This window comes from Pelophylax lessonae (genome assembly GCF_965119305.1).
Source record: "Pelophylax lessonae genome assembly, chromosome: 5".
Taxonomy (NCBI): domain Eukaryota; kingdom Metazoa; phylum Chordata; class Amphibia; order Anura; family Ranidae; genus Pelophylax; species Pelophylax lessonae.
In genome coordinates this window covers 545,592,150-545,609,449 of record NC_138772.1, presented here as the reverse complement: position 1 = coordinate 545,609,449, position 17,300 = coordinate 545,592,150, and the positions used below count along the sequence as shown (strand labels likewise).

The following is a 17,300-nucleotide window of genomic DNA, read 5'->3' as shown; positions in this document are numbered from 1 at the left end:
ATTTTAGCAGCCACTTCACTTGCATCTTTGTGGTTATGACTAAGCGGATCCCGTTCCGTGAAACGCGTTAACCTTGTCTCCTGTCTCTGAATTTGTCTACCATTTTGACCAATAAATCGTTCATTGTTTGAAGTTGGAGTGCGGTCCTTCATCGTCTATGTACCCACCCCTCTATGGAGTGCTGATACCTCTAATACTGCTTGCTACTAAACCGATTACCTAGAGCAGAGAGGGGAGTTATGTACCAGCCGAGGATGGCCCATGGGCGTAGCCAGGTGTTTTTTGTTCTGCCTAGTCATACTCCTGGAGGAGGCAATATAACCCACTAGTTATGATTTATGGATCGCTGTGTCCGTCGATGAACTCAGAGAAATGGATTTTATGGTAAGTACAAAAAATTCCATTCTCTCTTTCGTTCATCGGCAGACACATCGCTCCATAAATCATAACTTTAAATTTACGGGCCACTCACTAAAACTAGAAGAAAAGCGGTTTACCCTTAAACTGCATAAAGGGTTCTTTACTGTCAGAGCAGTAAGGATGTGGAATTCTCTTCCACAAGCAGTGGTATCATCAGGGAACATCGATAATTTCAACAAAACTATTAGATGGGCACCTTAACCACTTGCCGACCGGTCACGTTGACCGTACTGCGGCAAAGTGGCTCGTTCCCGTCCAGCGAAGTAGACCTACGTCGCTGGACTCCTCCCCTTGTGTGCGGCGCGCGCGTGCCGCTGGATGTTCGGGCCGCTCTTCCCCGATCATCGGGGAATCGAGTCTGGAGATCCGCCCGCTTGTGTAAACAAAGCGGGCGGATCTCCTAAGTGACAGACAGTGACAGATTGCAGGGTTCAGCTTAGCTGAACATGTGATCTGTCCCTGTGTCACTCAGTCACCTCCCCACACACACGTTAGTATGCACCAGACATACATTAACCCCTTCCCTGCCAGTGTCATTTTTACCGTAACAGTGCATATATATACACACTGATTACTGCAGTAATGTCACTGGTACCCCCAAAAGTGTAAAAAATGTCAGTCAAGGGTCCGATCTGTCCGCCGCAATGGTCGCAGTCCCGCAAAAAAAAAAAAAAAAAAAAAAAAAAAAATCGCAGATCGCTGCCATTACTCGTTAAAAAAAAAAAAAAAAAACACCAAAAATGACAGAAATCTTTCCCTTACTTAGTAAACCCAATAACTTTTGCGCAAACCAATCAAATTATGCTTATTGCGATTTTTTTTTACCAAACATAGGTAGCAGAAAACAAATTGCCCAAAAATTAAAAAAAAATTTGATTTTTACATTTTTATGGGGGGGAATTTCATATAAAAAAATGTGAAAAATATTGTTATTTTTCAAAATTTACGCTATTTTTTTGTTTATAGCGCAAAAAGTAAAAAAATCGCACAGGTGATCAAATACCACCAAAAGAAAGCTCTGTTTGTGGGAAAAAAAGGATGTAAATTTAGTTTGGGTATGGCGTCGCACAACCGCGCGATTGTCAGTTAAATTCGCACAGTGCCCGAATCGCAAAAAGTGGCCCAGACGTAAGACAGCAAAATCCTCCGGTGGTAAAGTGGTTAAGAATTACAACATACAGGGGTATACAATGTACAACATACAGGGGTATACAATGTACAACATACAGGGGTATACAATGTACAACATACAGGGGTATACAATGTACAACATACAGGGGTATACCATGTACAACATACAGGGTTATACAATGTACAACATACAGGGGTATACAATGTACAACATACAGGGGTATACAATGTACAACATATAGGGGTATACAATGTACAACATATAGGGGTATACAATGTACAACATACAGGGGTATACAATGTACGGTTAACAGCAAACACACACACATCATAGGTTGAACTGGATGGACTGATGTCTTTTTTCAACCTCACTAACTATTTAACTATAACTAGTGGGACGTCCAAAAGCAGTGCCAAAAAAGAAAAAGAGGGGTGGGGAAAATAACCCAAGGCTAAACATAAGAGCCCTTAACCAGGACACAGCAGCCCCGTCTGAAAAATAAAGGTTTAAAGAAAAAAACACCCCTCAAGAGGGAACAGCCACCACTAGTTCTGATTTATGGAGCGATGGGTCAGTCGATGAATGAAAGAGAAAGTCCTTTTTTTTTCTTTTTTTTTTTTGGAGTTTGAGGTCTTGTCTTCTATGGACCAGACAGACATCCCACTTATTAGCAATGAGTTGTGCAGTTGTGAGATTAAAAACATGTAGGTGTACTTTTAATATGCAGAGAAAAGCCGTGATCCTGAGGATCACGACTGATCTCTGATGAGTTACCGTTTAGTTTGCTGAGATGAGGAGCAGAGAACACGTTCTTCTCTTCTCATCACAGTACATGACCGTTTCTGTCACAAACGGCCAGTTTAGAAAAGTGAGATCTGAAGATCACACAGCCGTTATTCTGAAATATCTCCATTCCAGATTCTCCAGCTCAGAGGTGGAGAATCAGGGGGAGAAGCTGTGTGATCAGAGGAAGAAGACTTCTTTCTTCCTATATATCAGCACCAGGGGGTTCAAAATAAAAAAAATAAAAAATATATATGTATATATGGTATGTATGTATAGGTGTATGTATATATATATATATATATATATATATATATATATATATATATATATATATACACATATACTATATATACATATATATACGGTATGTACTGGTATATATATATATATATATATATATATATACACTGTATGTACTGGTGTATATATATATATATATACTGTATGTACATATGTATATACACTGTATGTATACTGTATATGTGTGTATGTGTGTGTGTGTGTGTATAGATCGATAGATATTCAGTAAGTTTTCATGTGTCAGAACATGACATTACGAGTGCTTTTAAACTTTGGTTTCACTTTTAAAACTTGGCGGCACTGTAATCTCACAAAATCTCGTGAGATTACAGGCAGTCCACCCAGTGATCTCCTCTGATCACCCTTTGGGAATTGAAGTTCTCGACCACCTAAACTGGGTGCCAGAGTTGATAATTTTTCTCTGAGAATTGCCGAGAAGTGAACTGAGAGAAAACTTCTCAGTTTACTAAACGTACACCGTAATGAGACCAGCCTTCACAATAAATTGAATGCACATATGTGACACTGGTACCTATTGCCCGCCACGTCCAACACGTGCAGTTCCGTGGCATTGGCCAGCTCGGGCGGGAGAGAGGTCAGCTGGTTATCACGCAGGCACAGCATGTTTAGACTGGAACAGCCTCCGATCTCACTGGGCAGAGAAGTCAGCCGATTGCGGTCCACATTCAGATTGGTCAGCTTGGTGAGATTCCCTATAGACTTGGGCAGATTCTGGAAAGAAAAAAAAATCATTTTACAGTAAATTGCAAATTTCCACCAAGAGATAAGAAAACAACTAGAGACATGCCTTACCTAGCTCAAAGAAGCAGATGGAAGGGAGACTATTGGGTGAAAGAATCTTACATATAGTGCCTTGCGAAAGTATTCAGCCCCCTTGAACTTTGCGACCTTTTGCCACATTTCAGGCTTCAAACATAAAGATATAAAACTGTAATTTTTTGTGAAGAATCAACAAGTGGGACACAATCATGAAGTGGGACGAAATTTATTGGATATTTCAAACTTTAACAAATAAACTGAAAAATTGGGCGTGCAAAATTATTCAGCCCCCTTAAGTTAATACTTTGTAGCGCCACCTTTTGCTGCGATTACAGCTGTAAGTCGCTTGGGGTATGTCTCTATCAGTTTTGAGAGACTGACATTTTTGCCCATTCCTCCTTGCAAAACAGCTCGAGCTCAGTGAGGTTGAATGGAGAGCGTTTGTGAACAGCAGTTTTCAGTTCTTTCCACAGATTCTTGATTGGATTCAGGTCTGGACTTTGACTTGGCCATTCTAACACCTGGATATGTTTATTTGTGAACCATTCCATTGTAGATTTTGCTTTATGTTTTGGATCATTGTCTTGTTGGAAGACAAATCTCCGTCCCAGTCTCAGCTCTTTTGCAGACTCCATCAGGTTTTTTTCTAGAATGGTCCTGTATTTGGCTCCATCCATCTTCCCATCAATTTTAACCATCTTCCCTGTCCCTGCTGAAGAAAAGCAGGCCCAAACCATGATGCTGCCACCACCATGTTTGATGTGTTCAGGGTGATGAGCTGTGTTGCTTTTACGCCAAACATAACGTTTTGCATTGTTGCCAATTTTGGTTTCATCTGACCAGAGAACCTTCTTCCACATGTTTGGTGTCTCCCAGGTGGCTTGTGGCAAACTTTAAACGACACTTTTTATGGATATCTTTAAGAAATGGCTTTCTTCTTGCCACTCTTCCATAAAGGCCAGATTTGTGCAGTATACGACTGATTGTTGTCCTATGGACAGAGTCTCCCACCTCAGCTGTAGATCTCTGCAGTTCATCCAGAGTGATCATGGGCCTCTTGGCTGCATCTCTGATCAGTCTTCTCCTTGTATGAGCTGAAAGTTTAGAGGGACGGCCAGGTCTTCGTAGATTTGCAGTGGTCTGATACTCCTTCCATTTCAATATTATCGCTTGCACAGTGCTCCTTGGGATGTTTAAAGCTTGGGAAATCTTTTTGTATCCAAATCCGGCTTTAAACTTCTCCACAACAGTATCTCGGACCTGCCTGGTGTGTTCCTTGTTCTTCATGATGCTCTCTGCGCTTTAAACGGACCTCTGAGACTATCACAGTGCAGGTGCATTTATACGGAGACTTGATTACACACAGGTGGATTGTATTTATCATCATTAGTCATTTAGGTCAACATTGGATCATGCAGAGATCCTCACTGAACTTCTGGAGAGAGTTTGCTGCACTAAAAGTAAAGGTACTTTTGCACGCCCAATTTTTCAGTTTTTTTATTTGTTAACAAAGTTTGAAATATCCAATAAATTTCGTCCCACTTCATGATTGTGTCCCACTTGTTGATTCTTCACAAAAAATTACAGTTTTATATCTTTATGTTAGAAGCCTGAAATGTGGCAAAAGGTTGCAAAGTTCAAGGGGGCCAAATACTTTTGCAAAGGCACTGTATATGTCAGTGCCCCTATCCATCTTCTACAAGGAATTAGTCATCACTGGATACAATACCAAAAGGAAGTGCGGTTGTAGTAAAAATTGGGAGGCTCAGTTCTGATTCCTACTGCTAGAACTGGTCAATGTAGCCATAAGCTGAGCAGCAATTTAATTCAGGTGAACATGACAGAAAACTAGAGTTAGTCCCCTGTTCACACAAGTGCGTTTTCTCCTGTATTTATTGTTGTGCTGCAATGCACAGCAATGGAAAATACATCAATTTCCCTTCTGCCCATTCAAATCAGTGCAACATAAAGTAAAGCAGTGAATAAAAATCCATCTCTTCACCTAGTAAAAGAAGCACATACAGTACACAAAAACACTGGCTAGGCACACATTTAACCCTTTGATAGCCCTAGATGTTTAACCACTTTTCATCCAGTGTCATTAGTATATTTTTAGCACTGATCACTGTTTCACTGTATTATGGTCCCCAAAAAAGTGTCAGTAGCAGATTGTCTGCCGCAATATCGCAGTCCCGCAATAGGTCGCTAATTACCACCATTACTAATAAAAAAAGGAAAAAAAATCCCACAAATGTATACCATAGTTTGTAGGCGGGATAACTTTTGCGCAAACCAACCAAAATACGCTTATTGGGATTTTTTTTCTAACAAAAATATGTAGCAGAAAATACATATAGGCCTAAATTCATGAAGAAATTTGATTTTTTTTTTTAATTTTTTATTGGATGAGTTTTATAGCAGAATGTAAAAAATATTTTTTATTTTTTCGAAATTGTCGCTCTTTTTTTGATTATAGAGCAAAAAATAAAAATTGCACAGGTGATCAAATACCACCAAAAGAAAACTCTATTTATGGGGAAACAATGCTTATGTACACCCAATAAACAGTTTTACACGATTGGTTGCTTGGCGCCTTTTTTCCTTCCCCTCTTCTATATTTTTACCTTTAACCTTGGCTGTAAAGCCCCGTACACACGTACCCATCGTCGGCCGAACGATCGGCCGTCTTTTGTCCAGGGCTGTCGTGTCTGTTGAAAAGTGCAAAAGACTGCACACGAATTTTGTCGGCCAACAACAGCCGACTGCAGAAGTGATGTCATGTGATGGTTAACTTTCCGTGTGTTTTTTCTTTTCTGAGCATGCCCAGTCTTGCAAATCTGCTGTCTGTCGGCCGAATTCTGTACTGACTGGCGAACAATTGGCCGTTCTGGTGTCGGCATACAAAAATTTTAATGCTTGCACGACAGATTCTGTTCTGCCGCAAGTGCGCTGTCGGCTGTCGGAAGCATCATACTAACAAGCTTACAATCGGCCGATCGTTTGTCGGCCTAATCTTCACGGCCGACAATCGGTACGTGTGTACGGGCCTTAAGTCTAATGCCTAACCACCTTTTTTTACAGGTAATGATACAAATACAATAATAAAGTTGTTCATAAACCTGTATTATATGTACTAAATGCAACATTTGTAATGTTATTTATAGAAAGTAGAATTGTTTGGAGGCAGAGATGGAGAATTTTGGCCATGTTTTAAGCCAAAAAGCTCACCTAACAGACTTAGCAAAGCCAATGACCTTGCCATCATCCTCAGCGATTCAGCTGAAACCTCTGCAATGAAACCAACACTTAAAAAGAGCATCAAAGGGGTCACAAATATTTTATCTGGGAATGCCAGCTTCTACAGGAGATTCAAGCGGTGCTAGTCAGAATTCCAAATTTCAAGCTACATATGCTGTAGCTAGAGCTGGTTTGAGATTTGAGACTGAAGAATCCCAGGCCTGATTGAGATTTGAGACTGAAGAATATCCATTTTGTCATCAACCGATCCTTGAGGATTCCCATATTCTCAAAACAAAGATCCAAATTTTTGGATAATTTTGCAAAAGGCGAGTCTAAATGTGGGTATTCGCTCCATCATTATCCTCAAAGGGAAGTCTGTGCTTTGGGGGAAAGAGCTGCTTTTTTTCTAGATCTTTCTATTCTTAACCCCTTTATACCAAAATTACACATATATGCGGCCTCACTGGACTAGGCTTTTTTTCCCGTGGGGCCACATACTTGCGTATCTGTCTTTTGCTGGTTGGTAGTGTGAAATGCGTCAAGCTTTCCATGGTCTGTGTCCTTGTCCTGGTGGCAGTTTTATACATATATAAAGCAAGAAACATTGGTTTTAAGACTTTAAATGAGGTTAAACTATCACGTTAAACTATCACAAGAAGTATATTCCAATTGCAATTCTATTATGCGTTCCTTGATTATCAAAAAAAAAAAAAAAAAAGATTTTATTTATATATATATATATATATATATATATATATATATATATATATATATATCTCGATAGATATATATATATATATATATATATATATATATATATATATATATATATACACACACACACACACACACAGTAAACCCCCCTCTATTGCGGGGGTTAGGTTCCGGACCCAGCCGCGAAAAGTGAAAATCCGCGAAATAGAAAAACCCTATTAAAATGCATTGTAGGCATGATTATTTTACTGTCACTGTACGTGTAAAAGCATTTTAAGGTCTTTAAACACACCTTTAAAAACAATAGAAACTCATTTAAACACATAAAAGATACTGAGAGACATAGCAAGAGCTATGGAAAACACAAAAATATTTCATTTTTAATGATTTATATAGTAAAATAACATTACAAAAAAAACTGCAATATACCAGGACCGCAAAAACTGAACCGCGATGGAGCGGGGGTTTACTGTATATATATATATCGATATATATATATATATATATATATATATAAATATAAATTGATCCTTATATCACTACATATATATCTTTTTAGATCCTTTTGGTCACAATGTGCCTCCACTAATATTTTCCGGACTATATTTGTGGTTTCCGGTGCGTATTTCGTGTATTTCGACCCGCTCTTGGACTGGGGGGGGTCTTTCATGCCACAGCCCCCAGATCAGGCTTTGCTCAGGGCATCTCTGCTCTCCCTTTCAAATATTGGACCTTTTTTAGATGGGTGACATTATGAATCAACAACCAGATTATTTCCAACTAAGGTAGTAATACGTTATACATATCTTTAAATAGATTCAAATATCCAGAGATTTATGTACTCCAATACAAATTCATATTTTCAGATATACAATTTTTATTCAAGCTCCTGATGAATGGACGGAGGTCCAAGAAATGCGTCGAGCCAGATATAGGAATGTATTGGATGTAATATTTAGAGATTGTTAGTCCACAGATATTAAGATGTATTGTTGAATTATACATATTTTTTAGATCGATTTATAGTTCCTCGAAACTGTATAATAATTATTTATTGTGAAGTGTATAAAATATCATGTCAGTTTTCTGTACATACGTATGTATTACAATTGTACAATATTTTTATATATATATATATATATATATATATATATATATATATATATATATTTGATAATCAAGGAACGCATAATAAAATTGCAATTGGAATATACTTTTTGTGATAGTTTATTAAGCGCATTTAAAGTCCCCAAACCAGGGCTTTTTTTCAGCGGGAACGTGGGGGAACGCAGTTCAGGCACCTCCAGTCTGAATGTATGCAATGGCAAAGGGGTACTGGGGTCAGTGGGGTGATCTGAATGGCCTATTGATTGGTTCTGTATTCTCTAAAAGGAGGGGTACTGGGAGGTGGGTAGGGGGTGGAGACAAGGGGTGACTCAGAAGAGGGGTGTACCTGCACCTATTCTCTGAGAAAAAAAGCACTGCCCAAAACCAATATTTCTTGCTTTACATATACATATATAGGGATGGAGGTATATAGAGAATGTATATGTGTCAGATCATATTTTGCTTTTTTGCAGTTTTATACATGTTTCCATAAATCTATTGGACTGGCTGAAGTGTGCAGCCAATTTCTTTCCCAAGTTGTACACAAGGCTAACACCCAGTCCCACCTGTCCTCAGGATTTCACCTCTCACCTGGGGCATTGAATTGACCTCTCTGTTTTCCTTGTGCTGGAAGCACGCCGCACAACGAGCTCCCAGCACAGAGACCGGGGTCTCACAGGCAAGCCCTGGGTACCGTACTAACGACTGGGACCCAGAACTCCGATTCTGTGTCACCGGATCACTGCGATACCCTCTAATTGGCTATCACAGTGATCAGTCACTGAAGACCATCCATGCGTTTTGCTCTCTGTGAATGAAGGGGAGAGATACATTGAATCCCTCTCTACTTGCAGAGACTGGAAAAAAAAAAACAGTAAAAAAAAAAAATAATAATAATAATAAACAAATAGCTAGATCCAGGTTTGATCTAGATCAGTGCCAGGGTTAGTGTTTGGGTCAAAGGTCATGGTCAGTATATTTTGGGCAGGTTTTTTTTTTTTTTTTTTTTTTTAAAGGATTTTTTTTTAAATTAGTGTGTGTTTTATGTAGAATTCTATATAAAAAAAAAAATGTGCTCTATTGTTAATTGCCTGTACTGTGAGTACATACAACAAGATATACATATGTGGTATCGCTGTAATTGTCAGGAAAATAAGTTATTTTAGGGTTGATCTTTGGTGGTATGCTATGATAATAATAAGAATTTTTGCAGCTAAATTTAAAACATTTTTTTTTTTTACTATTTTGGGGCAGTTTTCCTTTATTAACCACTTGCCGACCGCCGCACGACTATTTACATCGGCGGTCAGCCCCTCACAGGCAAAGCGACCTAGTACTACGTTGCTAGCCTGTAAGGGTTTTGGGAGCGAGTGCTGTGTAAGAATGGTGATCAAACGGTTCTACTATGTAGGACCATTGATCTCTGTCCTTACACTAGTAGCCACAGCCAATCACAGTTAGAAGCATGCCCCTAGGGACACACTTAACCCCTCCCTCTCCAATAAAGTTAACCCCTTCCCTGCCAGTGTCATTTTACAGTGACAGTGCATATGTATAGCACTGATTACTGTAGTAATGTCACTGGTAACCCCAAAAGTGTCAAAAATGTCAGTCAAGGGTCCGATCTGTCCGCCCCAATGTCGCAGTCCCGCAAAAAAAAAAGAAAGAAAAAAAAAATCGCAGATCGCCGCCATTACGCGTTAAAAAAAAAAACACCAAAAATTACAAAAATCTTTCCCTTAGTTAGTAAACGCAATAACTTTTGCGCAAACCAATCAAAATACGCTTTTTGCGATTTTTTTTTTTGCCAAACATATGGTAAAAAAAAAATTGGCCTAAAATGTTAAAAAATTTTGATTTTTACATTTTTTTTTGGGGGGAATATTGTTATTTTTGCAAAATTGTCGCTCTTTTTTTGTTTATAGCGCATGATCAAAAAATCGCACAGGTGATCAAATACCACCAAAAGAAAGCTCTGTTTGTGGGAAATAAAGGACGTCAAATTTGTTTAGGTACAGCGCCGCACGACCTCGCAATTGTCCGTTAAATTCACGCAGTGCTGAATCACAAAATACCCTCTGGTCAGGAAGGGGGTAAAATCTTCCGGGGCTTAAGTGGTTAATAAAACAAAATCGGGAGATATACATTACTATTTACTACCAAATGGAAGTCCAATTTGTCCTAAAAAAAAAAACGCGGTATAATCCACCTGGATGCACGGTGATATGTACGGTTTTACTAACACATGACCAAATTGTGCTTCAGCATTAAGATTTGTTTTGCAATTAGGCGGTGAAGGGGTTAAAGAGGCGTATCCGATAGGGAGAAAAAAAAAAGGGGGGGGGGTTATTTTCTTGAAGCCCCAAATACATCTTCTCATGCTCAGCTTTTCCTGCTTAGATATTCCAACTTGAGTAAAAAAGCCTTTAGGAAGGTCATCCACTTCATCCAGCAATAATTTACATCTGGATACTCCAGAGACTTTGGATGAAGATGAATGTCAAAATGACGAAGACCTTGGATGAGAATCTGGGTCAGAATCCTCTGTATCCTCCTGCATATACTTTTAGAGGGAGTAATTGAAGTGGAAGCAGCAGGTGGAGGTTTCCATTTTATTTTTATTTTTTTTTACAATTGGCCAAAGGGGATCGAAAGTATTAAAAGATGCAATGGACAGAACATAAAAAAAAAAAAAACTTCAGATGATTTGGACAATCAATTTGTCAAGGGCCTTCATCTGAAAAAAAAAAACAATTGGGGAAGCTCCAGAAAACAGACGGTAGACTGGTCACAGACTACCACTGCTATGGGGGAGCAATGGGCTCTGGTGCACCAATACACCCTACTAGGCCTCAGAAGATGGAGAATGGTGCTAAGAAAAAGGCTCTCGAATAAGGAGGAAGCAGGCCCCAAACAACTTTCCTGAACAGTGCCGGCGTTATTGGTGCCTGACCTCGCCATCACTGATGCTGTAGTCTCCATCATGCAGATAGCACAGTGGAGGAGACTGTATAGAGCAGGGGTCTCAAACAGCTGCTGCACAACTACAAATCCCATGAGGCATTGCAAGGCAGACAGTTACAAGCATGACTCCCGTAGGCAATGGCATGATGGGACTTGTAGCTCCGCAACAGCTGAAGGGCTGGGCCGCCAGTTTGAGAACCCTGGATTAGAGGCTAGTCAGCCATGCCCGTGCAATGGCCCATCAGGATGCCAGTCAGACCCCACCTCTTTGAGACCCCTGGATTAGAGGCTAGTGAGCCATGCCATGCAATGGCCCATCAGGATGCCAGCCAGACCCCGCCTCTTTGAGACCCCTGGATCAGAGGCTCGTCAGCCACGCCATGCCCTGGCCCATCAGGATGCCAGCCAGAACCCCGCCTCTTTGAGACCCCTGGATCAGAGGCTCGTCAGCCACGCCATGCCCTGGCCCATCAGGATGCCAGCCAGAACCCCGCCTCTTTGAGACCCCTGGATCAGAGGCTCGTCAGCCACGCCATGCCCTGGCCCATCAGGATGCCAGCCAGAACCCCGCCTCTTTGAGACCCCTGGATTAGAGGCTCATCAGCCATGCCGTGCAATGGCCCATCAGGATGCCAGCCAGACCACGCCTCTATTTCATTGCACGACTCATCATCTAGAAGATGGGGGGTGGGTACAGATGTAATGTTTCTCTAACAAGGGAAAGTCCATCAATCAGTCAAGCAGAAGTGACATAGTGGGGGACTCACCCACTCTTCCTAAAGCATGAACCGCAACGCACAAGGTTTCGGGACTTTCACCAGGGGAAGAGCACCTCCCTCCAGTACAAGCCCTCACCAGGCACAGAAGGGCGAAAAAAGCCCCAGGACAGCCATACTAATCTGATGGGGGTCCTAAGAAGAACAGTAGCCTCACAAAATGGAAACAGAATAGCACTTAGAAACCAGAGTTCCAGAAATTAACTTGTCTGACCAAAGAAGAAGATAACGGAGGAGCTGTCCTGTGGGATCCTATTTAAAGACTTCTTGCTTGAAGTGTTTTATCTTTTGATGGGAGAAGCCTTGCTCTCTCAGGTGCCATCCTAGAAGGTGACTGAGGGGAAAATAAATCTGAGATTTCAGTCACGTAGGACCTCTTTCTCAAGGTGACATGGAAAACACATGACTCCGAAATGTCTGTTTTTTTCCTGATAGGTTACACTGAATTAAATTTGCTGCTCAGCTTATATGGAGTATTGCCTAACTTGACAAATTAAAACATTTCAATGTCTCCACATCCATGTGCACTCACCCATACCCATCCTGGCCTTTAATGTGTGTGTGTACAGGGTGGGATTTTGCTATAGTCCCTTATTCTGTAAACACATGTAGCAATTGTGTGTACTGACAATTTTTCAATTAAAATTGTGTTTGTACTTGGAAAGATTTTATCTGAATGCGCTGCACACAAAGGGGGCGGATCTGCTTTGCTCAGCAGGGGATCGGTCTGTTGATCTTCTGCTGATCAGAGCAGAACGGGCAGATGACAGGTCTGTGTCCTCTCAGTTTATGGACAGCGGACACGGACTGAGCCCACTCTGCTCTACAGACATTTAAAATGTGTGAATAGTTAGGTCATAGAAAGGAGTATCGCGTGGAATGCCCACATCCCTAATTGGCACAAAACAAACAAAGAAAACCCTCTAATGGGACTTTGAAGGGCAAAACAATGAGATATATAGGATATAAAATTCTAATTTTATTGTACAAACATAGTAGAAATAACACGAATTAAAAATATAGAGACTATAAAAACATGACCCTGTTGGGACACAAAGGTCCCTACTGGACTACAGAGACCCAACGCGTTTCGATGTATTTCAATTTTTCTTCTTAAAAGAAGATAAATTTAAATACATCAAAATGCATTGGGTGTCTGCAGTCCAGTAGGGACCTTTGTGTCAAAACGGGGTCATGTTTTTACAGTCACTATATTTTTAATATGTGTTTTTTCTACTATGTTTGTACAATAAAATTAGAATTTTATATCCTATATATCTCAGTGTTATGCCCTTCAAAGTCCCATTAGAGGGGTTTCTTTGTTTGTTTTGTACAGACATTTAAATGTAAATGGACCGGCTGCCCTCCGATACGATCCGCCTAATAAGAGGAGAACGGATTGGCTTGCATTTGTTTATAGCGGGTCAAATCGGATCAGAGGTCAGACTTGTGTCAGTTTACACCTGTCAGTCCATAGGGATACATGAATAATCTGATCAGATCCACCTGAAAAACGGACAGGCGGACCCGTTTGGAACGCCCGTGTGAAAGGGGCCCAATAGGGCTTGTTAACATCATGTTGATTACTGCACAGCGACATGCAGTTGTTTTCTGTACAGGTCACAACAAGGGTCTGCATTTCAACAGGTGTGTCGATGTGCTTTGTTTTTGTTTTTTTGCTAGCGGTATGGAAATACATATCTAATATATTTCCTCAACACACACCACATACAGCAATACTTTTTAGGGTCCTTTCACACAACCGATCAGATCCGCCTGTCAGTTTTTCAGGCAGACCTTATCGGATGCTCCATGCATCCCTATGGGGCAGCGGATGTCAGCGGAGACACCTCCGCTGAAACCCACTGCTATCCGATCCGGTCCATGAAATCCGGAAGGATGGAAACCCTATTTTCCATCAGTCGAGCAGATCAGATCGGATGAGAACGGACAGGTGGTCCGTTCTCATCCGATTCCCCCATAGAAGACAGCGGGGCTCTGACAGCTCCATCTGCACACACAGAGCAGAGACGGAGCTGTCATCCGCCTACTCAGCAGGGATCGGCGGATCGATCCCCCGCTGAGCAGAACGGACTACGTTGGCGGAAGAGACCATGTGAAAGGACCCTTAGAGTGTTCTTGACAAATACAGGTGAGCACACCTTATATTAACAACCCCTAATAAAAATTAAATTCAAATAACAGAACTCCAGTCAGAACAATCATTTGAATAAAAGTTACATAATAAGGCACAAACACTTTTTTACTGTGCAAGATATGCAACTGTCTGTGCTGAATGCTCCTATCAGGTTCCAGGAGGTATACAGGGGCAATTTCTGAGTTAAACGGGAGTGAACCGCAAAAAAAAAAAAAAAAATTATACATACTAGCACATTATGAAAGTCTTACCTGAAAATGAAGCCCTTCAGCGGCGCGCTGTCACCGCTGACAGGGCTTCCATCCTCACCCGCTCTTCCTCGCGGGTTTCGTGGGGCTGTTTGACTGGTCAAGCCACAATGACATCATGGCCACTGCAGGGCTCTCTCTCTATGGACGGCAGGCCATCCATTGAGAGTGCAGTGTGCATGCGCCTGTGACATCACTGACGATGGTAAAGTAAATATCTCCTAAACAGTGCACGTTTAGGAGAGATTTACTATACCTACAGGTAAGCCTTATTAAGGCTTACCTGTAGGTATAAATAACAAAAACACCTTTACTACCACTTTAAACTGCACTGTGTGTAATTGCTAGGTTAGGTGTATGGAGCAGAGAAGCAGATTTACAGGAGCACAATTTTTCCCAGCATCAAAAAGACAAAAACAGCAACACAAGGGAAGAGCTTGGAATAATGATCACTGAATGTTGTATCTAGTCTGGAGTCCTCTCCCCCATAGAATCCTAAAAACCCAAGTTCACCTTCAAAAAAAAAAAAAAGCAATTTTTTTTTTTTTTGCAGGTAGACAAATGTGCATTTCTTTTTTTTCTCAGGAGCCTATAAAGGACTGCATCCCTAATCAGCATATTGTGGGTGCAATGACAGACTTCTGCAGACTGTCAGTAGAGCTGTCCGTCCATACCTCCGATACGGGCAGGCAGTTACTAAATTGCAGGAAAATCAATGAACTACTAGTAGCTCTTTAGTGCTCTTGTCATTAATGAACTACAAGCAGCTAGCTGCAAAGGCTGACTATAGTTGTAGTACATTCATTCACAGAACTCTGTGAATAAATGACGCGGCCATGTGGGCAGAGGCACTGTTTTTGAATTGTGACAGTAGGTCACCTGTTGTCACAATGGGGATCTGGGTGGGGGTGATGGCAGGTGATTTAGTAACATGTTACACCCTAAATATAGGTGTAACATGTTACTAAAGGTGAACCTATCCTGCAACAGAAACCCATCTGGAGAAAATTATATAAGCTTCTATTGCTAGTTGCCTGGCTGTCATGGTGATCCAGTAGCGACAGGACGGTCTGATCAAGTAAAAGCACGCAGATAAGAAGTTCTGACGTGCTGCATGCTTATCCCAGGTCAGTGCACAAAGTATTAATGTCAGACAGCCAGACAACTAGTATTTTCAGGAAGGCAAAAAAGCCATCGACTTGACTCTCTCCTGACAAACTTCTGTTACAGCCTACAGATTTATTCCAGAGTTCTTGACTAGTCATGGGGGCACCAGATTACCGTCAGCAGGTTCTCCGTAAGAATAATCTCACTCAGATTTTCACAGTCTCCGATGGACTCAGTCAGCTGGGTCAGACGGTTCTGATCCACTTTCAAGATGGACAATTGTTTCAGGTGTCCTAAAAACAAAGAAACAAAAACATATTAAAGTGGGCGTAGCAGTAGGAAAGAACATACTGCCTAAACCAAGCAGCCTGGAAGCTAACCAGTGAGAATCAGATTTCTGACTAAGGGCCCAACCAATCACCTGCACCCAGTGAACTGGAGGCTAACCAGTGAGAATCCAATTTCTGACTAAGGGCCCGGTCAATCACCTGCACCAAGTTGCCTGGAAGTTAACCACAGAGAATCAGATTTCTGACTAAGGGCCTGACCTATGACCCACACCCAGTGGCCTGAAGGCTAACCAGTGAGAATCAAGATTTCTGACTAAAAGCCTGACCAATCCCCTGGACCTAGTGAACTAGAGGCTAACCACCAAGAATCCAATTTCTAACCAAGGGTCTGACCAAATACCTGCACCCAGTAGCCTGGAGGCTAACTAGAGAGAATATGATTTCTAAGGGCCAGACCAATCACCCGCACCCAGTAAACTGGAGGCTAACCACTGAGAATCTAATTTCTGACTAAGGGCCTGACCTATTGCTGGCACCCAGCATTTTTATTTTTTGCTAGTTTACTTTAGCAGACATCATATGTATATGGAAGCTCATCCTTTTGATCTGCAGATGAATGCAAAACAGTAGATACACAAATCACAATGTAACCTTGTATTTATCTTACATCAATAAACAATGTTCCTTTGTGTATCTGTATCTCCTATCTGAACGATGTTTATAAGCAATGTGTAAGATGGTTCATTTTTTGACAGCAGTATTTACAAAGCAACTTCCAACGGTCATTTGGACAGACAGGAATTGCCAACAAGTTAAAGGGGTGAGCAGCACTGGGCCAAAACAGAGTACTACACTCCTCTGAAAGACATTGCAGTATATCCAGTGCCTACCACTGGGAAAAGTGTCTAAAAGAAATTTCAAAGTCAAACTTTGCAATGGGCATACAAAGTAAAAAAAAAAAACATAATAATATCTGAGAAGCTACAACTTTCAATACCCAGGAGATGTAAAATCATGCTTCCATTGATTGCAGAGCTCTGCACAGCTGTTCCAAGACTACCAGAAGCTGTACTAACCTATTCCAGCCGGTAAGCTGGTCAGCAGGTTCTGAGATAGCAGCAGATCGGTGAGAGACACAAGGCCGCTGATCTCTGCAGGAAGTTCCTCCAGCTTGTTCTCTGAGACATCCAGGCACACCAATCGCCGTAGATTCCCCAATTCCTGCAATACAGTGGGACGGGAATAGAGGAAAGGTTATCACAGCTGCTAGCACAGACC

At 41.2% G+C, this 17,300-nt stretch overlaps 1 protein-coding gene across 14 annotated transcripts in view; it reads right to left on the bottom strand.

Annotated features, from left to right (window-relative positions):
- Positions 1–17,300, bottom strand: part of SCRIB (scribble planar cell polarity protein) — a 295,493-nt gene that overhangs the window by 185,118 nt on the left and 93,075 nt on the right. For all 14 annotated transcript variants that reach the window (XM_082257570.1, XM_082257580.1, XM_082257581.1 and 11 more), the window contains exons 8-10: positions 17,099–17,243; positions 15,907–16,025; positions 3,171–3,370 (exon numbers count right to left, since the gene is read on the bottom strand). In XM_082257570.1, coding sequence (XP_082113696.1) covers positions 3,171–3,370; positions 15,907–16,025; positions 17,099–17,243 — 464 coding nt within the window. The remainder of the gene's footprint in view (positions 1–3,170; positions 3,371–15,906; positions 16,026–17,098; positions 17,244–17,300) is intronic.